This window comes from Hypanus sabinus, chromosome 6 (assembly GCF_030144855.1).
Source record: "Hypanus sabinus isolate sHypSab1 chromosome 6, sHypSab1.hap1, whole genome shotgun sequence".
Lineage (NCBI taxonomy): Eukaryota > Metazoa > Chordata > Chondrichthyes > Myliobatiformes > Dasyatidae > Hypanus > Hypanus sabinus.
The window spans coordinates 146,068,200-146,082,330 of record NC_082711.1 but is presented as its reverse complement, the minus strand read 5'-3'; the positions used below and the strand labels follow the sequence as shown (position 1 = coordinate 146,082,330).

General features: G+C 43.2%; 1 protein-coding gene across 2 annotated transcripts in view; it reads right to left on the bottom strand.

Moving 5' to 3' along the window:
• Positions 1-5,219: 5,219 nt before the first annotated feature.
• Positions 5,220-14,131, bottom strand: part of hpda (4-hydroxyphenylpyruvate dioxygenase a) — a 57,617-nt gene continuing 48,705 nt past the window's right edge. For both annotated transcript variants that reach the window (XM_059973152.1, XM_059973153.1), the window contains exons 12-14: positions 10,250-10,372; positions 8,884-9,000; positions 5,220-5,992 (exon numbers count right to left, since the gene is read on the bottom strand). In XM_059973152.1, the coding sequence (XP_059829135.1) occupies positions 5,882-5,992; positions 8,884-9,000; positions 10,250-10,372 (351 nt within the window). In that variant the 3' untranslated portion in view covers positions 5,220-5,881. The remainder of the gene's footprint in view (positions 5,993-8,883; positions 9,001-10,249; positions 10,373-14,131) is intronic.

Sequence of the window (14,131 nt, the reverse complement as noted above, 5' to 3'; positions counted from 1 at the left end):
TCTGCAGACACCCAGCTTCCTCAACACTACTTGCTCCTCCACCTATCTACACCAAAAAGCAATCCATTATTTCAGCCGAATTATTGACATATGAATAGAAGTGGTCCCAACGCCGACCCCAGTGGCACACCACTAGTCACTGGCAGCCAACCAGAAAAGGCCCCTTTAATCCCACTCTTTGCCTCCTGCCAGTCACCCAATCTGCTATCCATGCTAGTATCTTTCCTGTAATACCTTAGACTCCTTCTGTGTAGTATCTTGTCGAAGGCTTTATGAAAACCCAAGTAAAACAACATTCACCGACTCTCTTCCGTCTATCCTGTCTGATATTTCTCAAAGAATTACAAAAGATTTGTTAGGCAAGATTTCCCCTTAAGGAAACTTTGCTGACTTGGCCTATTTTGTCATGTACCTCCAAGTACCCCAAAATGCTCATCCTTGATAAGAGACTCCAACATTTTTCCAACTACTGAGAGTTAGGCTAACTGGCCTATAATATCCTTTCTACTGCCTCCCTCCCTTTTTAATGATCTTCCAGTCCTCCAGAACCATTCCAGAAATTAGTCAGTCTTGAAAGATTATCACTAATGACTTCTTAATCTCTTCAGCTGCCTCTTTCAGAACCCTGGGCTGCAGTTCATCTGGTTCAGGTGACTAACCTACCTTCAGACTTTTAAGATTCTCAAGCAACTTCTCTTCAGTAATAGCATCAATATCTTATGCCCTCTGACACTCTCATATTTCTGGCATTCTGCCGGTGTCTTCCACAGTGAATGATGCAAAATACTTAACTGTGCCTGTCACTTCTTTGTTCCCCACTACTACTTCTCCAGCATCATTTTCCAGGGGTCTGATATCCACTCTCATCTCTCTTTTACACTTTATATATCTGATTAAAAACTTCTGGTATCCTCTTTGATAGTATTGGCTAGTTTGCCTTCATGTTTCATCTTCTGTCTCTTTATGGCTCTCTACTTGCTTTCTCAAACAAGAGAATGGGTAGAAAAGAGTACAGTCAACATTGTAGGGCCAGGAGATGCTGCCTGGCATGCTGAGTTCCTCCAGCATTTTGTGTGTGTTATCTAGTTGTCTTCTGTTGGTTTTTAAAAGCTTCACAACTCTCTACCTTCACACTAATTTTTGCTGTTATATGCCCTCTTTTTTGCTTGATATAGCCTTTAACTTCCCTTGTCAGCTATGGTTGCCTCATCCTCCCTTTAGAATACTTCTTCATCATTGGGATGTATCTTTGCTGCACATTCCAAATTGCCCCAGAAACTCTTAACTCTTCCGCTATCATCCCTGCTGATGCCCCCTTCCAATCGACTTTGGCCAGCTCCTCTCTAACACCTCTGTAACTCCCTTTAGTCCACTGTAACACTGATACATCCAATTTTAGCTTCTCCTTGTCAAACTACAGGCTGAATTTTATCGTATTATGATCACTGCCTCCTAAGGGTTCCTTTACCTTAAGCCCCCAGTCAAATCTGGGTCATTACATAGCACCCAATCCGGAATTTCCATTTCCCTAGTGGGTTCAACAACAAGCTACTTAAAAAGCCATCTCATAGGCACTCTTTAAATTTTCTGTCTTGAGATCCAGCACCAACCTGATTTTTCCAATCAACTTATATTTTGAAGTCCCCCAAGACTATTGCAACAACACCCTTTTGACATGCCTTTTCTATCTTCCTGTCCTGGCTACAGTTCAGACACCTGTATATAACTTCTATCAGAGTCTTTTTATCCTTGCAGTTTCTTAACTCTACCCACAAGAACTCTACATAGTCTGATCCTGTCATCTCTTTCTAAGGATTTGATTTCAATTTTTTCAACAGAACCACCCCATCCTCTCAGCCTACCAACATATCCTTTCAATGCAATGTGTGTTCGTGGATGATTTGCTCCCAACTATGACCTTCTTTCAGCCACAACTTGGAAATGCCCGCAACATCTTACCTGCCAATCTCTAGCTACGCTACGAGATCATCTACCTTATTCTGTGTACTGTGTGCATTCAAATATAACACTCACAGTCCTGTACCCTTTTCAACTTTGGCCCCCTGGTACACCTTAAATCATCCCACTAAACTGCAATTTTGCCCTTTCATCTGCCCATCTTTCCTCACAATCTCACTACACACTGCATCTAGTTGTATACCACTGCACCGTCCTCAGGCCAATCACTCTTGTTCCCACCCCGCGGCCAAATTAATTTAAACCGTCCCCAACAGTCTAGCAAACCTGCTCACAAGGATATCGGTCCCCCTCGGGTTCAGGTGTAACCTGTCCTCTTTGTACAGGTTATACCTTCTCCAGAAGATATTAATGATCCAGAAATCTAAGACCCGGCTCCATGCACTAATTCTTCAACCACATATTCATCTGCCAAATCATCCTATTCTTACATCACTGGCACGTTGCACAGGCGGCAATCCTGAGATTACTATCCTGGAGGTCCTTTTTTTCTCAGCTGCCTACCAAACTCCATATATTCTGTCTTCAAGACCTCCTCCCTTTTTGTACCTACGCCATTGGTACTATTTGTAACATGACTTCCGGCTGTTCACCCTTCTCCTTTATAATGCTGTGACCAAGATACCCCTGACCCTCCAAACCATCCAGGTGTCTTTCACATCCACAGAGTCTTCTGTCTGCTTCTCTAATTAAGGAATCCCCCATCACTAGTGCACTCCTCTCCCCTTCTAAGCCACATGGGGGGAGGAGAAGACTCAGTGGCACAAGTCAGGTCATTATGGTTTCCCCCTGGTAGGTTTCTCCCACCCAAGAATACCCAAAGTGTTATACGTATTATTGAGAAGAATGGCCATGGGAGTACTCTGCACTGGTTACTTATTCCCTTTCCCTCTCCTGACAGTGACCCAGATACCTGTCTCCAGCAACTTAGGGGTGACTACTTCCCTGTAGCTCCTATCTATCACCTTCTCATTTTCCTGTATAAGCTGAAGGGCATACAGCGGCAGCTCCAGTTCGTGAACACGAACTCTGAGTAGCCGGAGCTCGGTGCACTAGCTGTGGACGTAGTTATCAGAGAGACTGGAGGTCTCCCGAAGATCCCACATCTTACACAAGGAGCAAACCACTAACTCTGAATCCATTCTCGGTGCACTAGCTACGTCCTAACAGGGAAAAAGTGCTAGAAACCTACTCTGCATGTGGTTGCCCAAACCTGTTGAGCCAAAGCCTGACCACTCTAACACCATCCAGTCGCACAACAGTCACTCCTCCCACGCCTTGCCTCCCTTTATTGGCCCCTGCCGAGTGCCGAATAGATAATGTTGACTGAATAGTTTATTGAATGAGTGAAAGACCTGACAGGTCTGTTCAGCCTCTTGGTTTAATGCAACAATCTGCATTTCCATTATTAGACAGCTAAATCCCCAGTATGTGAAACCTCAGACTTGCCTCACCTGAAATTTAACCTCACATTCTGACAGTGGGTATCTTTCATCTCCTGTTTTGAAAAGACCCAGTGGCTTTCTGCTCACCAGGTGACAGCTTTTCCTCAAGTCAACAGCCCAGAGCAGGAACTTCACTGAGTTTGAAACTGTGTCCCTCATCCTATTCAGCATAAAGAATTCAGTTCCACTTGTCCACTCTTTTCATTGTTTCTGAAACATGAATCACGTACATTCTTAACAATAATTAAACAAATCTTTGTTCCCTGAACCTGTCTCCACAGCTCAAGAGCTGCCTTTTTTTGTGAACGGGGCTTTCTTCTTTTTGCCAGTGGGTAGGGCAGAGGATGAGATCATACCTTCGGTAGTTTGCTGGCAATGCTTAAGAATGTTTCAATACTGTAAAGTATAAGTGGGCCAAAGATGAGCTTCTACTTTCAAAATGATCTTTGCGCTAAACCAAATTTTTTAAAAGTTATTTCTACCCGACTTATTTGAAACTGCCCAATGTAATCCAAAACTGAAAGTTAATAAGTCTGCATTAAGTGTGGTTTACTTATTTTCAGCTCTTCCCCACCTCTCCCATTCCCCTTCCCACTGAACAATTCTCAAAGCTGCTTTCTGACTCTTTGACATTGCTCCAGAGCTCTGGTGAGTCTTTAAAGTGCACGTACGTGACTTCTGAAACAAGGCAAAGCTACACTGGATTCTGCTGTTGCTCCATCCACTATCAACTGACAAAACATCACTACCCAGAAAACCTGGATAAGAAAGCAAGAAAGGGACTTTTCATCCTGCTGGAAAATTCTGGATTGTTTCCTATGAGCACTGTTTTTGATCTGCATGTGCCTTTATCCAAATGTGCACCAAGTCAGCCCACTTTTAAAACCAGTGATTCTTGCTTCTTTCTTAAAGAAGATGCTATTTTTGAGAGGCAAATCTTGAATGGTGTGTGTGTGTGTGTGTGTCTCCCTCCCCCTGCCCCCCTCTCTGAATGAGTTCACCTACTTATTTTAATAGCAAAACATTTTGACAAATATACTAACTTCTTGCTAACTCCGTCATGTATTTTGAATTTTAGATGGAAATAAGACTCAATTCTTAAAGTTGCAGTCCCCTGGACTGTGCCTCTCCAGGGATGATGTCACTGGAAGTCTTTCTTCAAGTTGGGAGAGAAAGCCTTCCAGCTGCAGTTCCAAACAAGAGGAAGGCTGCAGATGCTGGAAATCCAAGCAACACACACACAAAATGGCGAAGGAACTCAGCAGGCCAGGCAGCATCTACAGAAAAGAGTAAACTGTTGACATTTCAGGCCAAGACCCTTCATTGGGACTGGAAAAAGAAATTAGAAGTCAGAGTAAGAAGGTGGGGAGGGGAGGAGTGGAAGAAGTACAAGGTTGTAGGTGAAGTAAAGAGCTGGGAAGTCGATTGGTGAAAGATAGAGGGTTGGAGAAGGGGGAATCTGTTAGGAGAGGGAAAAAGGCCATGGGAGAAAGGGAAGGGGGAGGAGAGGTGATGGGCAGGAAAGGAGAAAAGATGAGAGGGAAATGGGAATTTGGAATGATGGAGAAGGGCAGGCAATTCTAACAACCATCAAATTTGCTGAGGTTTCACGTCTCCCAGAACACGTTGTAGGTGGGTTGGAGGATCTATAGATTGTAATACAGTGTCACAAATTGTGGCATTCAGGCAGGATCAACCACAGGATTTTTAACGTCTCATAATTTTTCATTGACAGTGACCCGAATATTCATTCAAATTGCACAAGTTTAAATATAGAACAGTCACGAGTAGACAAAGTAGGTAGACATGTTTATTAAAGATTCTCAATTCATAGGGTAAATTCAGTAGTAGTCCAATGGGGAATGTATTTGCTCTTATCTACTAGTGCACATTACACTGTGTGTTCATATCTGTGCAGAGGAAGGAATGTACATTGCTTATGCGAAGGTGTTAATGATTGTGTGAGAAAGTGATTGAATGTATCTGGTTCGTATGTAAGTTTACAGTATGTGCAAGTGCAAGAGAAAATAAAAATGATCACACGTGAATGTAACTCAAATGTACGATGTGAATGCATGTTGCACATGAATATGAATGAATGTGTTTTAGATGCAAATTTCTACATGGGGTGTATGTATGTATACATGTTAAACACTGAGACTAAGCAAGGAGAGAACTTTTTTTAGATCACTGAGCTTGAATGACCTGTGACCTTTGATATCACAAGAAGTGCAATTGAGAAGTACAACACTCATTTAGAAACTGAGATGACAGGGAGTCACAGACACCGACCCAGGCAGAGAAAAGACAAATTAAAATGTAACATGATTATGTAACACAATCTTTGGATTTAAGTTTATAAAGTCTCTGGGAGGAGGTAAATGCTGAAGAAGATGAAGAATTACTAATACTACAGAGAAGCTCTCTAAGTGTATGCTACGATTTGCTGGCCAGTTATTTCAATAAAATGGTCGCACTTTGTCGGCTGTGTAAACAGTGAGGTTTCCTCTTGCCTCTTGATCGTTCTCAATAGCTTCAAATAATGACTGGAAGTTTCCAGCTCCAAAGCCCTTCAAAAAGAAAATTAACATGCATTGTTAATGTCCAAAATGCATGACAGTTAAAAGTTCAAAGTAAATTTATTATCAAAATACATACAGACTCAGTGGCTAGTTTCTTTGATACACCTATACATCTGCTTATTAGAAACATTGGAAACCTACAGCACAATACAGGCCCTTCAGCCCACAAAGTTGTGCCAAACATGTCCCTACCCTAGAAATTACTAGGCTTACCTATAGCCCTCTATTTTTCTAAGCTCCACATACCTATCTAAAAGTCTCTTAAAAGACCCTATCGTATCCACCTCCACCACTGTCGCCAGCAGCCCATTCCATGCATTCACCACTCTCTGAGTAAAAAACTTACCCCTGATATCTCCTCTGTACCTACTCCCCAGCACCTTAAACCTGTGTCCTCTTGTGGCAACCATTTCAGCCCTGGGAAAAAGCCTCTGATTATCCACATGATCAATGCCTCTCATCATCTTGTACACCTCTATCAGGTCACCTCTCATCCTCTGTCACTCCAAGGAGAAAAGGCCGAGTTCACTCAACCTATTCTCATAAGGCATGCTCCCCAATCCAGGCAACATCCTTGTAAATCTCCTCTGCACCCTTTCTATGGCTTCCACATCCTCGTAGTGAGGCGACCAGAACTGAGCACAGTACTCCAAGTGGGATCTGACCAGGGTCCTATATAGCTGCAACATTACCTCTCAGCTCTATTTATTAATGCAAATATCTAATCAGCCAATTAGGTGGCAGCAACTCAATGCATAAGAGCACGCACACATGGTCAAGAGGTTCAGTTGTTGTTGAGACCAAACATCAGAATGGGGAAGAATGTGATCTAAGTGACTTTCACCAAGGAATGATTGTCAACGCCAGACTGAGTGGTTTGAGTATTTCAGAAACTGCTGATTTGGGATTTTAATGCACAACAGAGAAGAGTGTAAGAAGTAAACAAATACCTGTGGGCAAAAAGTACCTTGTTACTGAGAGAGGTCAGAGGAGGATGGCCAGGCTGGTTCAAGATGACAAGAAGGCAACAGTAACTCAACTAACCACACATTACAACAGTGATGTGGAGAAGAACAGCACTGAACGCACAATACATCAAACGTACAGCTGCACAAGACCATGAATGCAGTCTCAGTGGCCACCTTATTAGGTACAAGAGGTACCATATAGTACTCTTGCAGGCATTCACAATAGATACAAAGAAATGATAGAGCCATTGCAAAACTACACACAGACAAAACAATCTGTACATAAAAAAGACGAACCATGCACTTCCAAGCAATAACCAATAATAATAGTAGTAATAAATAATATTGAGATATAAGTTGTGGAATATTTCATTGTCGAGGTGAGTGAAGTTAGGGTTGGGGTTCAGGAACAGGATGGTCATAGGGTAATAACTGTTCCTGAACAAGGCTCCTGTGCCTCCATCTCAATGGCAGCAGTAAGAAGTGAGCAAGGCCTGGAAGGTGGGGATCAATGATGATGTATGCTGCTTGTAGATATGTTCAGTGGTAGTCATGGTTTGTGCTATTTTCAATACTTTTACCACTGTTCTGCAGGAACCACTAATGATTGCCCAGTAAGGTCTGTCAAATGGCTTTAGGTGTTTGTATGTTTTTTTCCTTGTGTATCTTTTAGTCTGATGGCAATCACAGCCAGACAGATTGGACTGTCAATAACTTTAAACTTCATTGCCTCTTTAATACAATAGGAAAGCTACAATGTACTGTATACACACCAGAAAACCCCTTGTTAATTCCCAACTGTGAGGATTGTTATTGTTTCTAGTAGGCGGGTCGCAGTATCAATATAGAACACTGTTCCTGCTATGACTGCAGTGGTGTGTGCTGGATTGTCAATGGAGGCCCAATAATGTCACACCCACCCTCCCTATCCAACATCAGCTAATAGATTCAGGTGGAGACTGGTAACCTGCTGGAGGTACAACAGGACTCCCCAATGGTATAGGAAATACCTCTAAGAATGAGCCTATCGGCCACATCTTGATAGGTAGCAGTCTTATGGCAGGTTGAAGGGTATCACCCATGATTGGGTGATTGTTGAGGTCAAGAATTAGCCTGCTCCACATGGAGAATGCTGGAAAAGATCCGATTTCACCAGTATTACAGGGATGGATTGAAATGGAAATGATTGTTTCAGATTCACAAGAAATTCTGCAAAGGCTGGGAATCTTGAGCAATGCATACAAAACTCTGGACTCAAAAGAACTCAGCAAGTCAGGCAGCATCTGACGAAGAGTCTCAGCCCGAAATGTCAACTGCTTATTTTCCCTCCATAGATGCTGCCTGACTTGCTGATTATTTCAGATTGATTCATATTGAATTTGCATGTTCATAGACTAAGTGCAGATCAACAATAACACAGAAAGCAGGTGGTTATAATAGGAAACTGAAGGAGCATGACAGAGTAATGCATGTTTTTAAAGATAAAGGGCATTGGACTTGTGGATCGTGTGCACAACAAACAGGTACTGGAATATGTACGTATCTAATTCAAAGGTCAAATGTACATTCAATGTCAGAGAAATGTATACAATATACATGCTGAAATACTTTTCCTTTGCAACCATCGACGAAAACAGAGGAGTGCCCCCAAAGAATGAATGACGGTTAAATGTAAAGACCCCAAATCCCACCCAGCTCCTCCCCCCACGCTTAAGCGGCAGCAAAGCAACAATCCCCGTCCCCCACCAGCAAAAAAAAAAGGCATCAGCACCCACCACCGAGCACTCAAGCGTGCAGCAAAGCATCAATAAAGACACAGACTTGCAGTAACCCAAAGACTACTCATTCAATCTAATTGAGGTCCGGGTTTGAAGCTCGTATGGAGAGATGAGCATGGTCCATGGTACTTACATTGTGATTATGCCTCTGTATCACCTCCAGAAAGAGCGTGGGTCTATCTTGGACAGGTTTGGTGAAGATCTGCAGTAAGTAGCCATTCTCATCATAATCAATAAGAATCTTGAGCTCCTGTTACAGACAAAGAAGTTGTTTCCAAGTCACATAATATTGTGCATAAAAGGAAATATTAGGCAGCAAGCTATCTGGTACGTTTGGAGTAAATAAATAATGATTCCAGATATACTAGATTGCTGACTTCCTAATAATCTATGTGGGAATATTAGCCTGCTTTCAAGACGCTATTGGAAGATCCAGCACTGAGGGGTTGAACTGCTGTCAAGTGACTAACGTTAAGATGTTGGATATATGCCTGAACCTCCAAGGGGATCCTAAACTTGTCATAGGGCTTAGAGGCATGTGCCTCAATAACCCGCAGAACTATGTTGGCTGGATTCAAAGACTTGTACTTTGATTCTTTGGTAGGGTCACCCATGCCAAACAGGTCAAAGGGTAGAGGCCAGACTAAGAGTGGTCCACTAGTCCTCCAGGTTTGGGGCTAACAACCATGAGTGGTCAAAAAAGAAATCATTACGGAAACAGCAATGAAGAATACTTCCATATCTGTGTGTGACTGTATTCCTGAGCTTCCACCCGGGACTTGCATGGCTGAGAAAAGGACTTTGAACCTGGGACACAATAGGAAAGATGGCTAAGGTCAGACAGAAATGGAGGACCTTCATTGCATAATTAGCATAATTATGCATTAAGTACTGTAAGTAAGCATGCCTGAAGCAGCCATTCCCATTGATCACGTGACAATTGACTCCTGTTTACAATCACTTCACTGGATTGTGCTCCCTCATGGAAGGAGTAGCACAGCTTTTGCTGGGTCGAGGCTTGATTCCTTCATTACCATTGCCATTAAATAAACATCATCACAGGCAGGTACTGATTTCAAGTGAAGAGTTCCTTTGCATGGAACCCGAAAAGCCAGTCACAGTAGAGATAATTGAGCATTTTTGCTTTCGGTCAAGCTTGATGACCACATTACTGTAAATTATGTGAGTTATATGCAATTATTTCCCCTCCCCCAACGCACACACATACTTACTGCATTCTTCAACAGAAATGACCACATTTTAATTGGGAAATATGCTATAGTTTCTCTTCTCCAGTCTTAAACTATATTCTAAATTAAACTGAATTGTTTGATTCATATTCAGTACCCCACATTCAACATTCTGCATATGTAATGTCTTAAGCAGGACACTAGCAGGGGTGATTTCTTCATTGCTGATGCTGTCAAGTTAAATGTTTGGCTGAAAATTGCCTTCATTCTTTGCACTTGTAGACCTGGTATCTGGTCATTCAGATGTACCTGCAACTTTTTCAGGTCCTCTTGCACCTTTATTTTTGCCGTCTTTAATTTTTCTTTCAACTGATTGTAGTAAGAGTCTGGGGTGTTCAGGAACTCCGTCCCACGGCTCTTTAAATTTGTGACCTGTCAACAGTTGAAGTAGTAATCAGCCACACTTCAAATTGCGGAGCTCTGCCTTTAAACATACAGCAGAAAGGTTGTGATGACAGTAACTGATTCAACGGCTGGGTAACAGCCCCAGGAGGAAGCAGGAAATACACTGATAACATCTTGCCTCTCCACTCAAGCTTAGTGGTCGGCAGAGTCACAAATCACAGCACAGCTACAATATCACTGTGACCTAAAACAGCCAGAGGGCTGGAAATAATTCCCCCATCTTCACTCTGAGAGGTAGTCTATTGCCAAATGACACCCTGAAATGGAATAAACTTCCATGGTAGATTTGTAAAGACTTGTAATGTTTTCTCCTTCAACTTACACTTCCTTAAATCAGTTTAAAGACCCCTTTGACCGTTATATTCAGCTAAATTACAAAAAAAAATTATATACGGCCCTTCACATGGTTGCCAAGTAACAGAGACCAATGAAGAGCTTTTCTGAAGGATGACTACCTTGCAGATGGAGAACATTCAGTGGCAAATTTGCAAGCAGTAAACTTCAACAAAAAATAATGTGATAGCTGTTAGGTAGGATATCCAACGTGGCAGCATTGGCAGAGCCCTACATTAGTGCTTTATACCCAACTTCTATTCTTCATTTAGAGGTATGGCACAAAATGGGCCCTTCCGGCCCAGTGAGCTGCACAGCCCAGCAACCCACCTATTTAGCTTAATTACAGGACTATTTTTCCAATGACCAATTAGCCTATAAACTGATACAACTTTGGAGTGTAGGAGGAAACCCAGTCTAACCCCCCCCCCCCCCCCAACCCCACTGGTTCTCTTTTGCCCTCTTGCTTCTGCTTGAGATTTGAACCAAGTCTAGATGGGTTACTGCCATTTATCATGCCAGCCTATCTCTATGGGGCCACATATACTGGAATCCAAACAGTCACTTCTACTGCGGAGAATGCAGACACATCTCTCCTGCTCCTTCTGGGGAAATGGTTGAGAATATGTGATCCACAGTCAGACAACAAGCACGCACTCAGCAGGTTCACATATAAGAGAAGGCTATTAAAATGAGGCTGCAGACATCCTTGTGCTCTTCTGTCCTTACCCAAGGTTTAAATTGCATCTGTGAGAGCACTGGAGTAGTCAGGATTATATGCTGTTCTCACGGCTGCCAGCAGAGAGCGCTATTGCCAAAGGTGTACTGTTGAAAGCAAGACCAGTGTTGGTCGAACAGGTTAGTGGGCTTAGTGCTGCTGCCTTAGGAGTTCCAGGTCCTAGTTCTTATTCTCACCTTGGAATGCTGTCTTTGTAAAGTTTGCCTGTTCTACCAGGTACACCAACTTCTTCCTACATCCCAAAGATGTGCTAATAGGTTCATTCATTATTGTCAATTACCCTGTGCTGAGTGGCATAAAACCAAAAGGGAGTTGGTGGGCATCTGTGAATTCCGGTTATGGGGAGATGGTGAAATGGCACAGATGAGATACTGATGCTGAGAACTGATAGGAACCAGAAGAACCGAAAGGCCTCCGTATTTGCTGCAATAAGAAAGTAATTAACTGCACTCTGAAACCAGCCCTAGCAGCGAATCAGAGACATTTCAAAAAAGGAAGATGTTCAGCTCATTTCTGCTTTACTTGGATTTTAGATACGCATATCCCATTTCCCAGTTTTTTGTATATTCACTTGCACGTCATCTTTCCTCGAGTTCTGATCAGATGGCTTATAAGTTGGTGAGGTTTTTGTTCCAATGTGGAACACACAGCTTTGTTTCAGGCAATGAATTCCAAGTTGAATAAAATTATGTTTTATTCTTAATTTTTCCTTATCATGTTTAATCTGTACCACTCTATCTTAGTTCAACCTCTAAATCTCCCTGTGTAGAAAGCTCCAGAGTCACTTGTTAGCAGCGATCACAGTGTTCTACCCGTGGCCCCGCTAATGTCTATACAGATGCAGTGTAACAACGCTGCTCTTTATGCAGTCAATAAAGACAAGAACCCCAAAGTTTTGAAAACCCCATCGCAGATACAAAGTCTGGTGTGTCTTAGAGCTGTTATGTGACTGGTTCTAGAGCTGTTATGTGACTGGTTCTGGAGCTGCTATGTGACTGGTTCTGGAGCTGCTATGTGACTGGTTCTGGAGCTGCTATGTGACTGGTTCTGGAGCTGCTATGTGACTGGTTCTGGAGCTGCTATGTGACTGGTTCTGGAGCTGCTATGTGACTGGTTCTGGAGCTGCTACGTGACTAGTTCTAGAGCTGCTATGTGACTGGTTCTAGAGCTGCTATGCAACTGGTTCTGGAGCTGCTATGTGACCGGTTCTGGAGCTGCTATGTGACTGGTTCTGGAGCTGCTATGTGACTGGTTCTGGAGCTGCAGCTTATTGGTTGATGCTTTTAGACCATAAGGCTATAAGATACAGGAGCAGATTTAGGCCACTTGGCTCATTGAGTCAGCTCTGCCATTTCATTGTGGCTGATACATTTTCCTCTCAGTCCCAATCTCCTGCCTTCTCCCTGTATCCCTTCATGCCCTGACTAATTATGAATCTATCAACATCTGGTTTAAATACCCAGTGAGTTGGCCTCCACAGCCACCTATGGCGATGAAATCCATAGATTAACTACTCTCCAGCAAAAGAAATTCCTCCTCAACACCGTTCTAAATGGATATCCCCCTATTCTGAGGCTGTGTCCTCTGGTTTTAGACTCCTGAACCATAGGAAACATCTGTAACCCCCTGGGTCGCCTCAGGCTCGCTCAGCTCATTTCATCTAGGGGGAGCAGCCTTCGGCCCCGCCAAACTGGGTAATCAGCTGGTGTGGATGCTGTGTGGTGTCCCCGCCTCGCCCAAAACCAGACAGTACACCATATGCGATTAAATGAGTACAATTTATAAAGGTTACTATAACTAAGTGATTAATAACGATACAGTATATATGAAGAGAAAATTAAAGAAAAGGCGCCAAACTTATCAAAGTCCAAACCACTTTGTGCACAGCCGTTGGAGCTCAATTTCTGAAGTCTTCTGGCCACCATTCGATCCCCTCCGAACTCCTCGACTCACAGCTCAGGACCCTCCAAACTCCTCGGACTCTCCAAACAGCTCAGGCCCCTCCGAGTGGTCAACCAAGCACATCTAGCTTCATCCCCCCCCCCCCTCCTCAGAGAATCTCCCGGCCTCGGACCCCCCTTTGGGGTCCGATCCTCGCCCAGCTTAGAGCATTGTGTCCTCTCTCTCGACCCCCTCGCGCCGATCTGCCCAAAAGCCCGTCAACAAAAGCTTACAGACTCAGAAGAAAGAACATTAATCCCCATTTGGTTTACAAAGGAATACCATTCTCATTATCAGTAAATTAGCATTCCTGCTAGTTAACAAAAAAGAAGAAACCCTCTTTACACTCTCCCTCCACCAAATATACTCCATCAAGGCCTTTCAACATTCGATAGGGTTCAATGTGATCCCTCCCTCATTAGAACATAGAACATAGAATAGTACAGCACATTACAGGCCCTTCAGCCCACAATGTTGTGCTGACCCTCAAACCCTGCCTCCCATATAACCTCCCACTTTAAATTCCTCCATATACCTGTCTAGTGGTCTCTTAAATTTCACTAGTGTATCTGCCTCCACCACTGACTCAAGCAGTGCATTCCACGCACCAACCACTCTCTGAGTAAAAAACCTTCCTCTAATATCCCCCTTGAACTTCCCTCCCCTTGTCTTAAGGCCATGTCCTCTTGTACTGAGCAGTGGTGCCCTGGGGA